Source organism: Mustela lutreola, chromosome 2, assembly GCF_030435805.1.
Source record: "Mustela lutreola isolate mMusLut2 chromosome 2, mMusLut2.pri, whole genome shotgun sequence".
In the NCBI taxonomy this organism is placed as follows: Eukaryota; Metazoa; Chordata; class Mammalia; order Carnivora; family Mustelidae; genus Mustela; species Mustela lutreola.
In genome coordinates, this window is record NC_081291.1 from 178477410 (window position 1) to 178493424 (window position 16015).

The 16015-nt window shown below is 39.3% G+C and overlaps 1 protein-coding gene and 1 pseudogene across 1 annotated transcript; both read left to right on the forward strand.

Annotated features, from left to right (window-relative positions):
- The first annotated feature begins 1217 nt into the window (after positions 1-1217).
- On the forward strand, positions 1218-12517 carry LOC131825641 (olfactory receptor 5H2-like). Its single transcript, XM_059165076.1, has 4 exons — positions 1218-1304; positions 11271-11703; positions 11921-12117; positions 12323-12517. Exons 1-4 carry the CDS (start codon positions 1218-1220, stop codon positions 12515-12517), a joined length of 912 nt encoding a protein of 303 aa, XP_059021059.1.
- Positions 12518-15000: 2483 nt separating this feature from the next.
- Positions 15001-15681, forward strand: LOC131825642 (olfactory receptor 5H2-like; annotated as a pseudogene).
- Positions 15682-16015: the final 334 nt, after the last annotated feature.

The following is a 16015-nucleotide window of genomic DNA, read 5'->3' on the forward strand; positions in this document are numbered from 1 at the left end:
TATATTAGATAAACTAGTAAAAAATCGTTAAAAAAGTTAACAGTTAAATAAAAAATTTTACCCGAAGGCGAGAAAAAAAAAAAACAAAAAATGAAAAAGAATAAAATTAAATTAACTGCAAGACTAAAAAAAATCACATGGAAAAAGCCATGAGTTTAGTGCTTGGCCTTCTCCTCCTCTGGAATTCTGCTGCTCTCCTTGGTATTGAAACCGCAGTCCTTGGTAGGTGAACTTGGTCTCGGCTGGATTTCTTGTTGATCTTCTGGGGGAGGGGCCTGTTGTAGTGATTCTCAAGTGTCTTTGCCCCAGGCGGAAATACCTTGCCCTTACCCGGGGCCGGGGTGAGTAATCCGCTTGGGTTTGCTTTCAGGAGCTTTTGTTCCCTGAGCGCCTTCAGTAGAGTTCCGGAGGACAGGAATACAAATGTCGGCCTCCTGGTCTCTGGCCCGGTGGATTCGAGAGCCCAGGGCCGCACTCCTCAGTGCACCCTCAGAGAACAGCGCCCAGTTACTCCCGTCTGCCTGACCTCCGGCCGCGCTCTGAGCTTACTGAGCCTGCGACCAGTTCAAGGTAACACCAAGCTGCGAGCTTACTGTCGGCTCTGTCTCTGTAGCCGGCTTTCCCGTTCCAATACCCGCAAGCTCTGCGACACTCAGACACCCCCAATCCTTCTGTGACCCTGCGGGACCTGAGGCCACACTGACCCCGTGTGGGCTTTGCCCCGGGTAGCCTCTGGAGCGATGTCCCTCAGCGGAACAGACTTTTAAAAGTCCTGATTTTGTGCGTGGTTGCTCAGCCGCTTGCCGGGAGCCGGCCCCTCCCCCCGGGGTCTATCTTTCCGTCGCTTTTGATTCACTTCTCTGCCTGTCCTACCTTTCAGAAAGTGGTTGTTTTTCTGTTTCCAGAATTTCTGTTCTTCTTCTGTTCAATCTGCTGATGGATTTTCAGGTGTTTGCAATCTTTAGATAAGCTATCCAGCTGATCTCCGGCTAGCTGAAGTAGTCTCAGCCTGCTACTTCTCCGCCATCTTGACTCCTCCCCCTGCTTTTGATTTTTTATTTTGATTTCTTTTTTGATCCATTGATTGTTCAATAGTGTGTTTTTGGTTTCCACATATTTTTGAATTTTTTAGTTTTTTAATATTACTAATTCCTGTTTTCCTGTTTCTTACTGTTGTCGTTGGAAAAGATACTCATATGATTCTATATTTTTAAAAAATGATTCCAATATCCTTAAAATTGCCAGGGATTCTTTGTGGCCCAGCCTATGATCTGCAGAATGTTCCATGTGCACTTGAGAAGCAGGTATATTCTGGTGCTACTAAATGGAATGTCCTCTTACACTCATTTTGTCTCTTGTGTTATTCAGGTTGCTGTTCACTTATTGGTTATTGGTCTGGATGATCTATCCAATGTGAGGTATTGAAGTACTCTTCTCTTCTATTTCATAAGGGCTATTTCTCCCTTCATTTCTGTTAATATTTGTTTTACATATTCAGGTGCTCCAATGATAGGTGCATATGTATTTGCAATTGTATCCTCCTGATGAATTGAACCCATTATCACTATATAGTGACTTTATCTTGTGACTGATTTTATATTTTTATTCTTATTTTTAAATTTACTTTTATTTTTTTCAGTGTTCCAAGATTCATTGTTTATGTACCACACTCAGTGCTCCATGCAATACATGCCCTCTTTAATTCCCAACACCCGGCTCACCTATCCCCTCATCCCCCTCCCTCTCCTTCTATGACTGATTTTAAGTGAAATTCTATCTTATTCTGAAATTCTATCCTATCTGTTTTCATAGTAGCCCTTTTGGTTATTGTTTGCATGATTCTGTGTGTGTTTTTAAAGCTAAAGTGAATTTCAAAAAAAAAAGCTAAAGTGAATTTCTGACAGGTAGCAAATTGTTGGATCTTATTTTTTGTTTTGTTTTTATTCACTCAGCCACTCTGTCTTTAGATTATAGAATTTAGTCCATTTACATTTAAAGTAATTATTGATAACTAAGGGCTTACTATTGCCATTTTGTAAATTGTTTTCTGATTTTTTTTAGTGTCTTTATTCTTTTCTTCCTCTCTTGTTGTCTTCCTATGTGATTTATTTTTTGTAGGGGTATGCTTTAATCCTTTTTTATCTTCTAAGTATCTATTATAGGTTTTTTTGTTGTTGTTGTTATTACCATGAGGATTAAGTAAAACATGTTATAGATCTAATAGTCTATTTTAAATGATAAAACTTACCTTCAAATGCATATGAGAGTGCACTTTTGTTTCTTTTGTTCCCACATTTTTATGCTGTTGCAATGTTAACACTTTGCATCTTTTTCTGTAGGGTATCCATTAAATTACTGTGACTATAGATATTTTTAATATTATTATTTTACACTTTTATACTTGAAATAAAAAATGATTTATGCATCATCATTACAGCATTAAAGTATTCAAAATTTGGCTACACATTTCCCTTAAGAATGAGTTTATACTTCTATATGTTTTCATGTTGTTTCTTGGTGTCCTTTCATTTCCTCCTGAACAACTCCCTTTAACATTTCTTGTAAGGCAAGTCGAGTGGTGATGAAATCCCTTAGATTTTGTTTGTTTGAGAATGTATTTCTCCTTCAGTTCTGAAGGGTAATTTTACCAGTTATGGTGTTCTTAGTTGGTAGAGGGTTTTTTTTTTGTTGTTGTTGTTTGTTTGTTTTCCTTTCAGTATTTTTACTAAATCATTATACTTCCTCCTGCTGTACAAGGTTTCTGCAAAGATATTTGCTTATAATCTTATGGTGGTTCCTTGGTAGGTCACAAGTCATTTTGCTCTTACTACTTTCAAAATTCTCTTATTGTCTATTACTTTGATACTGTGTTTATAAAGTGTCTAAGACTAGTCTTCTTTGGGTAGATCTTGCTTAGGGTCCTTTGAGTTTCTTGTGCCTGGGTATGCATATCTCCCAAGATTTGGGAAGTTTTCAGCTATTATTTCTTTAAGTAAGCTTTCAGCCCCTTTCTTTCTCTTCACCTTCTGGAACTCCATTGAAATAAATTTTCATTTAATTTGTGATATACTATAATTAACATAGACTTTTTCACTCTTTTTCAATCATTTTTAAATTTTTGTTCCTTTAACTGGCTTATTTCATACAATCCCTCTTTGATTGTTTTGATTATTTTTTCTGAATGATTAAATTTCTTGTTAAAACTCTATTGAATTTTTTACTTCTGTAATTGTATTCTTCAGCACCAGGATTTATTTGGTTATTTTTTATGGTTTCTATTTTTTAAAAATATTTTATTAATTCATTTGAGAGAGAGAGAGAGAAAGAACACAAGTGTGGAAGGGAGCAGAGGGAGTAGAACAAGCAGATTCCCTGCTGAGTGGGGAGCATGATGTGTGACTTCATTCTAGGACCCTGAGATCATTACCTGAGGCAAAGTCAGACACAACTGAATGAGTAACCCAGGTGCCACTATGGTTCCTATTTTTCTATTTAACTTCTAATGTTATGTGTGCATTGTTTCCTCATTTCATTTAGTTACCTGTTCTGTTGTATTTCTTTGAGTTTCTTTTATATAATTATTTTGAATTCCTTGTCAGACAAACTATAGATCTCCATTTCTTTGATCAATTACTGGCTTAATTAGTTTCCTTGATGGTGTTCTATTTGTATGGTTCTTTATGAGCTGTAGAGCCTTGCATTGGTGTCTGTTGATTTGAGGGAGCAAACACCTCTTCCGGTCTTTACTGACTATTTTAACAGGTAAAAATTTCTTTTCTTTGCTGGTTCCCCATGTCAATAGGATTACCACATAACTACAGTAGTGCTGATTTGTAGCCAGTTATGTAGCTGTTGCTAGGTCTGCAGTGGGGACCATGACTGGCAGTCTTGTAACCAGACATTCAGGAGGTTGTGATCCTGTCTGGTACCTGGGTAGAAGGGACTAACTTCTGTACCTTTTTCAGTGAAGTGGCAGTGCAGCTACCTTCTGAACTCTTTCATCTGTCCCTTCATCTTCCCATCAATCTCAATGTCATTTCAAACATGAATCAGCCATGTCACATATATTTGAGTCACTTAGAGTTCAAGTAGAATACAGATTATTAGGGAGGGAGGAGTCAAGATGGCAGAGAAGTAGCAGGCCGAGACTACTTCAGCTAGCCGGAGATCAGCTAGATAGCTTATCTAAAGATTGCAAACACCTGAAAATCCATCAGCAGATCGAAGAGAAGAAGAACAGCAATTCTGGAAACAGAAAAACAACCACTTTCTGAAAGGTAGGACCGGCGGAGAAGTGAATCCAAAGCGACGGGAAGATAGACCCCGGGGGGAGGGGCCGGCTCCCGGCAAGCGGCGGAGCAACCACGCACAAAATCAGGACTTTTAAAAGTCTGTTCCGCTGAGGGACATCACTCCAGAGGCTACCCGGGGCAAAGCCCACACGGGGTCAGCGTGGCCTCAGGTCCCGCAGGGTCACAGAAGGATTGGGGGTGTCTGAGTGTCGCAGAGCTTGCGGGTATTGGAACGGGAAAGCCAGCTACAGAGACAGAGCCGACAGTAAGCTCGCAGCTCGGGGTGACCTTGAACCGGTCGCAGGCTCGGTGAACTCGGAGCGCGGCCAGAGGTCAGGCAGACGGGAGTAACTGGGCGCAGTTCTCTGAGCGCGCACTGAGGAGTGCGGCCCTGGGCTCTCGGCTCCTCCGGGCCGGAGAACAGGAGGCCGCCATTTGTATTCCCGTCCTCTGGAAATCTACGGAAAGCACTCAGGGAACAAAAGCTCCTGAAAGCAAACCCAAGCGGATTACTCACCCCGGCCCCGGGTAAGGGCGGTGCAATTCCGCCTAGGGCAAAGACACTTGAGAATCACTACAACAGGCCCCTCCCCCAGAAGATCAACAAGAAATCCAGCCGAGACCAAGTTCACCTACCAAAGAGTGCGGTTTCAATACCAAGGAGAGCAGCAGAATTCTAGAGGAGGAGAAAGCAAAGCACGGAACTCATGGCTTTTTCCCTGTGATTTTTTTTAGTCTTGCAGTTAATTTAATTTTTTTCTTTTTCATTTTTTTTTTTTTTCTCGCCTTCAGGTAAAACTTTTTTATTTTTTAACTGTTACCTTTTTCTTTTTTAACGATTTTTTACTAGTTTATCTAATACATATATTTATTCTTTTTTATATTTTTCTTAGGTGTTTTCTTTTTTTTAAATACTTTTTTTTTCTTTCTTCCTTTTTGAACCTCTTTTTATCCTCTTTCTCCCCCCTCACGATTTGGGATCTCTTCTAATTTGGTTAAAGCATATTTTCCTGGGGTTGTTGCCACCCTTTTAGTATTTTACTTGCCCCTTCATATACTCTTATCTGGACAAAATGACAAGACGGAAAAATTCAACACAAAAAAAAGAACAAGAGGCAGTACCGAAGGCTAGGGACCTAATCAATACAGACATTGGTAATATGTCAGATCTAGAGTTCAGAATGACAATTCTCAAGGTTCTAGCCGGGCTCGAAAAAGGCATGGAAGATATTAGAGAAACCCTCTCGAGAGATATAAAAGCCCTTTCTGGAGAAATAAAAGAACTAAAATCTAACCAAGTTGAAATCAAAAAAGCTATTAATGAGGTGCAATCAAAAATGGAGGCTCTCACTGCTAGGATAAATGAGGCAGAAGAAAGAATTAGAGATATAGAAGACCAAATGACAGAGAATAAAGAAGCTGAGCAAAAGAGGGACAAACAGCTACTGGACCACGAGGGGAGAATTCGAGAGATAAGTGACAACACAAGACGAAACAACATTAGAATAATTGGGATTCCAGAAGAAGAAGAAAGAGAGAGGGGAGCAGAAGGTATACTGGAGAGAATTATTGGGGAGAATTTCCCCAATATGGCAAAGGGAACGAGCATCAAAATTCAGGAGGTTCAGAGAACGCCCCTCAAAATCAATAAGAATAGGCCCACACCCCGTCACCTAATAGTAAAATTTACAAGTCTCAGTGACAAAGAGAAAATCCTGAAAGCAGCCCGGGAAAAGAAGTCTGTAACATACAATGGTAAGAATATTAGGTTGGCATCTGACTTATCCACAGAGACCTGGCAGGGCAGAAAGAGCTGGCATGATATTTTCAGAGCACTAAACGAGAAAAACATGCAGCCAAGAATACTATATCCAGCTAGGCTATAATTGAAAATAGAAGGAGAGATTAAAAGCTTCCAGGACAAACAAAAACTGAAAGAATTTGCAAACACCAAACCAGCTCTACAGGAAATCTTGAAAGGGGTCCTCTAAGCAAAGAGAGAGCCTACAAGTGGTAGATCAGAAAGGAACAGAGACCATATACAGTAACAGTCACCTTACAGGCAAAACAATGGCACTAAATTCATATCTCTCAATAGTTACCCTGAATGTTAATGGGCTAAATGCCCCTGTCAAAAGACACAGGGTATCAGAATGGATAAAAAAACAAAACCCATCTATATGTTGCCTCCAAGAAACTCATTTTAAGCCCGAAGACACCTCCAGATTTAAAGTGAGGGGGTGGAAAAGAATTTACCATACTAATGGACATCAGAAGAAAGCAGGAGTGGCAATCCTTATATCAGATCAATTAGATTTTAAGCCAAAGACTATAATAAGAGATGAGGAAGGACACTATATCATACTCAAAGGGTCTGTCCAACAAGAAATTTTAACAATTTTAAATATCTATGCCCCCAACGTGGGAGCAGCCAACTATATAAACCAATTAATAACAAAATCAAAGAAACACATCAACAATAATACAATAATAGTAGGGGACTTTAACACTCCCCTCACTAAAATGGACAGAACATCCAAGCAAAAGATCAGCAAGGAAATAAAGGCCTTAAACGACACACTGGACCAGATGGACATCACAGATATATTCAGAACATTTCATCCCAAAGCAACAGAATACACATTCTTCTCTAGTGCACATGGAACATTCTCCAGAATAGATCACATCCTCGGTCCTAAATCAGGACTCAATCGATATCAAAAGATTGGGATCATTCCCTGCATATTTTCAGACCACAGTGCTCTAAAGCTAGAACTCAACCACAAAAGGAAGTTTGAAAGGAACCCAAATACATGGAGACTAAACAGCATCCTTCTAAAGAATGAATGGGTCAACCGGGAAATTAAAGAAGAATTGAAAAAAATCATGGAAACAAATGATAATGAAAATACAACGGTTCAAAATCTGTGGGACACAACAAAGGCAGTCCTGAGAGGAAAATATATAGCGGTACAAGCCTTTCTCAAGAAACAAGAAAGGTCTCAGGTACACAACCTAACCCTACACCTAAAGGAGCTGGAGAAAGAACAAGAAAGAAACCCTAAGCCTAGCAGGAGAAGAGAAATCATAAAGATCAGAGCAGAAATCAATGAAATAGAAACCAAAAAAAAAAAAACAATAGAGGAAATCAACAAAAGTAGGAGCTGGTTCTTTGAAAGACTTAATAAAATTGATAAACCCCTGGCCCGACTTATCAAAAAGAAAAGAGAAAGGACCCAAATAAATAAAATCATGAACGAAAGAGGAGAGATCACAACTAACACCAAAGAAATACAAACTATTATAAGAACATACTATGAGCAACTCTACGCCAGTAAATTTGACAATCTGGAAGAAATGGATGCATTCCTAGAAACATATAAACTACCACAACTGAACCAGGAAGAAATAGAAAGCTGAACAGACCCATAACCAGTAAGGAGATTGAAACAGTCATTAAAAATCTCCAAACAAACAAAAGCCCAGGGCCAGACGGCTTCCCGGGGGAACTCTACCAAACATTTAAAGAAGAACTAATTCCTATTCTCCTACAACTGTTCCAAAAAATAGAAATGGAAGGAAAACTTCCAAACTCGTTTTATGAGGCCAGTATCACCTTGATCCCAAAACCAGACAAGGATCCCATCAAAAAAGAGAGCTATAGACCAATATCCTTGATGAACACAGATGAGAAAATACTCAACAAAATACTAGCCAATAGGATTCAACAGTACATTCAAAAGATTATTCACCACGACCAAGTGGGATTTATTCCAGGGCTGCAAGGTTGGTTCAACATCCGCAAATCAGTCAATGTGGTACAACACATCAATAAAAGTAAGAACAAGAACCATATGATACTCTCAATAGATGCTGAAAAAGCATTTGACAAAGTACAGCATCCTTTCCTGATCAAAACTCTTCAAAGTGTAGGGATAGAGGGCACATACCTCAATATCATCAAAGCCATCTATGAAAAACCCACCGCAAATATCATTCTCAATGGAGAAAAACTGAAAGCTTTTCTGCTAAGGTCAGGAACATGGCAGGGATGTCCATTATCACCACTGCTATTCAACATAGTACTAGAGGTCCTAGCCTCAGCAATCAGACAACAAAAGGAAATTAAAGGCATCCAAATCGGCAAAGAAGAAGTCAAATTATCACTCTTCACAGATGATATGATACTATATGTGGAAAACCCAAAAGACTCCACTCCAAAACTGCTAGAACTTATACAGGAATTCAGTAAAGTGTCAGGATATAAAATCAATGCACAGAAATCAGTTGCATTTCTCTACACCAACAGCAAGACAGAAGAAAGGGAAATTAAGGAGTCAATCCCATTTACAATTGCACCCAAAACCATAAGATACCTAGGAATAAACCTAACCAAAGAGACAGAGAATCTATACTCGGAAAATTATAAAGTACTCATGAAAGAAATTGAGGAAGACACAAAGAAATGGAAAAATGTTCCATGCTCCTGGATTGGAAGAATAAATATTGTGAAAATGTCTATGCTACCTAAAGCAATCTACACATTTAATGCAATTCCTATCAAAGTACCATCCATCTTTTTCAAAGAAATGGAACAAATAATTCTAAAATTTATATGGAACCAGAAAAGACCTCGAATAGCCAAAGGGATATTGAAAAAGAAAGCCAACGTTGGTGGCATCCCAATTCCGGACTTTAAGCTCTATTACAAAGCTGTCATCATCAAGACAGCATGGTACTGGCACAAAAACAGACACATAGATCAATGGAACAGAATAGAGAGCCCAGAAATAGACTCTCAACTCTATGGTCAACTAATCTTCGACAAAGCAGGAAAGAATGTCCAATGGAAAAAAGACAGCCTCTTCAATAAATGGTGCTGGGAAAATTGGACAGCCACATGCAGAAAAATGAAATTGGACCATTTCCTTACACCACACACGAAAATAGACTCAAAATGGATGACCGACCTCAATGTGAGAAAGGAATCCATCAAAATCCTTGAGGAGAACACAGGCAGCAACCTCTTCGACCTCTGCCACAGCAACATCTTCCTAGGAACAATGCAAAAGGCAAGGGAAGCAAGGGCAAAAATGAACTATTGGGATTTCATCAAGATCAAAAGCTTTTGCACAGCAAAGGAAACAGTTAACAAAATCTAAAGACAACTGACAGAATGGGAGAAGATATTTGCAAATGACATATCAGATAAAGGACTAGTGTCCAGAATCTATAAAGAACTTAGCAAACTCAACACCCAAAGAACAAAGAATCCAATCAAGAAATGGGCAGAGGACATGAACAGACATTTCTGCAAAGAAGACATCCAGATGGCAAACAGACACATGAAAAAGTGCTCCATGTCACTCGGCATCAGGGAAATACAAATCAAAACCACAATGAGATATCATCTCACACCAGTCAGAATGGCTAAAATCAACAAGTCAGGAAATGACAGATGCTGGCGAGGATGCAGAGAACGGGGAACCCTCCTACACTATTGGTGGGAATGCAAGCTGGTGCAACCTCTCTGGAAAACAGCATGGAGGTTCCTCAAAATGTTGAAAATAGAACTGCCCTATGACCCAGCATTTGCACTATTGGGTATTTACCCTAAAGATACAAACGTAGTGATCCAATGGGGCACGTCTACTCGAATGTTTATAGCAGCAATGTCCACAATAGCCAAACTATGGAAAGAACCTAGATGTCCATCAACAGATGAATGGATCAAGAAGATGTGGTATATATACACAATGGAATACTATGCAGCCATCAAAGGAAATGAAATCTTGCCATTTGCGACAACATGGATGGAACTAGAGTGTATCATGCTTAGCGAAATATGTCAAGCGGAGAAAGACAACTATCATATGATCTCCCTGATTTTAGGAAGTGGTGATGCAACATGGGGGCTTAAGTGGGTACGAGAAGAATAAATGAAAGAAGATGGGATTGGGAGGGAGACAAACCATACGTGACTCTTAATCTCACAAAACAAACTGAGGGTTGCTGGGGGGAGGGGGTTTGGGAGAAGGGGGTGGTATTATGGACATTGGGGAAGGTATGTGTTTTAGTGAGTGCTGTGAAGTGTGTAAACCTGGTGATTCAGAGACCTTTACCCCTGGGGATAAAAATATATGTTTATAAAAAATAAAAAATTATATTAAAAAAAAAGAATTCTAAAAAAAAAAAAAAGAATACAGATTATTAGCCTTAATAATTACTTCACTAAATCAGTGTCTACCATAAAACCTCAAATACGTATTTTGTATAAAATATTCCCTGTATTACACATTTTGGGGAACCTTTTATGCAAAATGTAGATTTGAAGTTTTACTATAGGTTCTGGTTTGAGAACACCGAATAGTAGTAACTTTTTAACTAGTATTCCTGACCTTAATTTCAAACTCTCTATGGCCTATTTTCTACATGTCTGTATATTCATTTAAAAAAGAATCTACCGGTAGTACTCCCTTCTCTTAAGTTTCAGTGCATGCTTTTTTCATGATGAATAATATTCATGATCTTTCACATGCCATTTAGCTCATTTTGTTATTGAAAACCTTCAAGCTCCTTTATCCTTTTGCCCTGTATCCATGTCCCAAACATACAATTTCCAAATCACACCAATCCTATCCCATAAATTTAGGACTTACTACAATATCTTTCATTTTTCTAATTCTTTTCATAGCTGCACATTTTAAAAATGGAAATAATTGCACTATTTTGAAGCCCTCAAAATAGATTCCAATCAACAGAGAGTCAATACACAAAATCGAGATTCTGATGTGTATAATCTATTTCATATCTCCTATCCATATTTTCATGTTATAAATTGAGTGACATTTTCCCATTTACTAAATTTCATTTCAGGCAACACTCAGTGAGGATTTGGAAAAGGAACATTGAAAAGAACTTGGAAATATAACATTGCTGACCGATTTGATTTTCCTGTGAAAATCAAATGAGTGGCAGATATCCCTGTTCCTGGTGTTCTTGGTTATCTATTTTCTCACCATTTTGGGGATTCTTGTTCTAATTGCTCTCAAATGGGATGACCCTCAGCTTCACATCTGCATATACTTATTCCTCAGGAGTTTGACACTTGTGGATGCTTGGATATCACCCACAGTATCCCCCAAGATGCTAGTCAACTTTTTTGCCAAGACCAAAATGATATCTCTTTCAGAATGCATGATACAATTTTTTTCCTTTACAGTAAGTATAAAAGTGGAATGCTTTCTTTTGGCAACAATGGCATATGATCTCTCTGTGGCCATATGCAAACCATTACATTATCCAGTGATTATGTCCAATGTACTGTGCATCCGCTTGTTAGTGTTGTCACTTTTAGGTAGCCTTCTTCATGCCATAATTTATAGTTCTTTTTCTTTTTTTTTTAAAGATTTTATTTATTTATTTGACAGAGAGAGATCACAAGTAGGCAGAGAGGCAGGCAGAGTGAGAGGGGAGAAGCAGGCTCTCCACTGAGCAGAGCGCCCGATGCGGGGCTTGATCCCAGGACACGGGGATCATGACCTGAGCCGAAGGCAGAGGCTTTAACCCACTGAGCCACCCAGACGCCCCCATAGTTCTTTTTTATTCAGATTAATCTTAAGCAATTCCCATAGTACATCACTTTTACTATGACATTATACCATTGCTTAAGATTTCTTGTACTGACCCTTCTATCAATTATCTGATATTATTTGTTTTTGCTGGGTCAATACAAATATTCACCACTCTGATGGAGACTCTTGTCTCCTACACACTAGTTCTCTTTATAATCTTAAAAAAGAAGTCTCTACAAGGCATAAAGAAAGCTTTCCTTGGGGCACCTGGGTGGCTCAGTGGGTTAAAGCCTCTGCCTTGGCTCAGGTCATGATCCCCGTGTCCTGGGATCAAGCCCCGCATCGGGCGCTCTGCTCAGTGGAGAGCCTGCTTCCCCCTCTCTCTCTGCCTGCCTCTCTGCCTATTTTTGATCTCTGTCTGTCAAGTAAATAATTAATATCTTAAAAAAAAAAAAGAAAGCCTTCCTTACTGGTGGAGCCCATCTCTTATCTGTCTCCTTATACTATGGTGCTCTTATCTTCATGTATGTGTGCCCCGTATCTACACAATCAGAAGACCAAGGTGTGAAGGACTCTCTCTTTTACACTATCATAATTCCCTTGTTAAATCCAATTATCTACAGTTTGAGAAATAAGAAAGTCATAGATTAGTTGAGGAAAATATTGAAGAGAAATTCTGAGAATTCACATTATTATCTGTTCTCTTTTCACTAGAATGACAAACTGTACAGATTACATATTTTCTCTGTGTTGATTAGGGTTCAGTTTTTGAAGTTATAATTGTCCTAATGTTTAAATGACTTAAGGTGAGATTACAAAATAAATATATGTATATGTAGTCAAAACAAAGGGAATTTTAATCAAGTGTTCATGAAAAAATAACTTAAAAGGAAATAAAATATTTTATATGTTTGCATGTTTCAGTGTGGCTTCGTAAATGCATTAAGCATTGAAATAGGGTAATTTCTCTAAAGAGACTTTGAATATGGTATATTGGACTGCCATACAGCTATGTGCCCCAAAGACTCACATTACATTCATTCCACATTGGAGTCAGGGTTGTATTTGAGTGAACAAGTACCGAAAAGTATAATGAGTGACCAGATTTCAGGTTCACCTCTGCCCTTCCTCTCTCATCACTGATTACCTACATCATTCTATTGTTATAACTAAGACTCCTCACTTCTGTCATTTGTTGTAATCTTGTTACTTTTTCTACATCCTGTTAATATTCTCTTACTTCCAAAACATTGACTAAATAATATCCCACTTCAGCATCTTTTCATATTGACCAGATTATTAAAAATGGTATACATATCTAGTACTCTTTATATCCATATATTTATTCATATGGAATATGTACAAAATGAATGATATAAGTAGATATCTCTACACATATTATATAGATTGTATATATCCCTAACAGATTATATATTTTTTATGTTTTGATTAGTTTGTTGTTGTTATAAATAATTTTTAAAGGTTTTATTTATTTATTTGAAAAAGAGAGAGCAAGAGAGCACACAGGTGTAGAGAAGATGGGCAGAGGGAGAAGCAGACTCCCCAAACAGCAGGGATTCCGATGTGGAGCTACATCCCAGGACCCTGGGATAATGACCTAAGCCAATGGCAGAACAAACTGAGCTTAACCAACTGAGCCACCAAAGTTCCCCTGTTGTTGTTGCTGTCTTAAAGTAGGCTCCATGCCTAGTGCTGGGCCCAACACAGGGCCTGATCTAATGACCCTGAGATCAAGACCCCAGCAGGGAGCAAGTGTCAGACAACCAACTGACTGAGTCACACTGGCACCCCTGTATTGACTGATTTTAAATAATGTTTGCAGTTATAATTGTCCTAGTGTTAATGACTTTAGTCCCAAAGTTATTTTATGCATATCTTTAATATGTATGTATTCATGTGCACATATACACATGTTCTCCCTTGCATTACTGGAGATTCACCCCCCCCCCCCCAAAACCTTGATTTGACTCTGAAGTCTCCTAAAACACTCCTAATGGATTCTGTGTTATGCTGAAATGAGTTACTGAAATCCTTCTGGACTCCTTCTTCTTAGGTACATACTACAGTCTAGAGTAATTGTTACTTCTTGCTCATTAGGTCAAATCAGAATAAGATACTGATCTTATGGGAGGAAAGAAGATCAATCACTGCACAACACTGAGTCAGTTCTCAACACTCGGCTAATTCTGCCCAAATCAATATTGACTTGGGCAGAAAGCTCCTGAGAATTGGCCAGAAACCCGGGCGATCTCGCTTCATGTGGCATGGGCTTTCAGGGAACCGCTTAGGCCTGATCCATGGTCCTGAGTGGTCGTGGCCAGAGCCCTGCAGGAAAGCACACTAGGCACCAGGTGCAAGGATGGCCAACCCCTCCCTCTACTCAGCCCCCTTGGGAGCCCATTTCAGCTCTGGGAGATCAGGTCTGACTGCACCTAGGCCCTAACCCTAACCCTTGGTTGGAGTTTCAGGCTTCTGTCCACAGAAGCCTGGCACTAAAGCCCTCCAGACTGGGGACCCCTAAGCCACACTCTAGGATTCTGCCAGCTACCCAGGAGGAAACTGCCATTTGTAGCAGTGCAAAACCCTCAGAGTCAGAGAATGCTTCTGGAGACTACCCCCAGAGCAAAAACCCAGAGCTTGAAGCCTTGTCTGCCTCTTTCCTCCACGTAGCCCCTTGGGAATCTGCCTCAGCACTGGCAGATCAGGCCTGCTATGTCCTAGGCCCTAACATGAAATCTAAGTTGAGTTTTCAGGTTTCTGTCCTCAGAGTCCTGGCCCCCAAGCCCTCCAGATTAGGGACCCCTGAGCCAACCCCAGGACTCCACCTGCCACCCAGTAGGAATCCGTGCCCTTTGGAGCTGTGCAGAACCTTCAGAGTGGGAGAAACCTGCATACTCCTGGGGCCACCCCCACCTTAGGCTGCCACAAGGCCACAAAACTGGGGCCTGTTTCTCAGTCTGATCCCCTTGATCAACTCTGTTCCCGGGGAGCTTGACTCAGCGGGGCCCTCAGGGGAGCCACGTGGGCCCATCCCATTGTCCCTGAGGGTCTCAACAAGCACCTACGCAGAACGTGCTCTGAACACAGGGCAAGCATGCCTGAATTACTGCACAATGTTGGCCAATTCTCATGAGCTTTCTGCCCAAATCGATATACTGGTCAACTTCCTAGCGAAGAGTAAGATGATCTCTCTCTCTGAATGCATGATACAGATTTTTTCCTTTGCATTGGGGGAACCACAGCATGTTTACTCTTGGCAACAATGGCATGTGATCGCTACGTAGCCATATGCAAACCATTACTTTATCCAATGATTAAGATCTATAGACTTTGCAGCTGGCTATTAGTCTCATCATTTGTAGGTGGCTTTGTTCATTCTTTAATTCATACATGTTTCTTATTCAGATTAACTTTTTGTAATTCTAACATAATATATCACTTTTACTGTGACATCATGCCATTGTTTAAGATTACATGTACTGATCCTTCACTTAATGTTCTGATGGTTTTTATTTTCTTTGGGTCAATACAGGTATTTACCAATCTGATTGTTCTGGTCTCATATACACTTACTCTCTTTACAATTTGAAGAAAGAAGTCTCTGCAGGGCATGAAAAAAGCCTTTTCCACCTATGGAGCCCATCTTTTGTCTGTGTCTTTATAGTATGGCCTTCTCCTTAGCTATGTGTGTCCTGGATCTGCACAATCAGATGATCAAGATATGATGGACTCTATTTTACACTGTCATAATTCCTTTGTTTTATCCAATGATCTATAGCCTGAGAAATTTAAAAAAAAATTATAGAGTCACTGAGAAAAATGTTAAAGGGAAGTATATAGATCTCACACTATTATCTGTTCTCTTTTTCATTAAAAGCATCACAAATTATGCAGATTATATGTGGTTCTGTTTGTAAGTGTGCAAAGATTTTCCAGTTATGATTTCCCTAGGGTTTAATGATTTATTACATGTGTTCATATCATACTAGAATATTTGAAGCATGAAACAAATAAAAACATTTTGTATGCTTATATATTCTTCGTTGTAATTTTATAAAATCATTCAGTACTATAGAGTGTACTTCTTCTGAACAGGAATTGATTATGATGTCTTTGATCATTTTATAG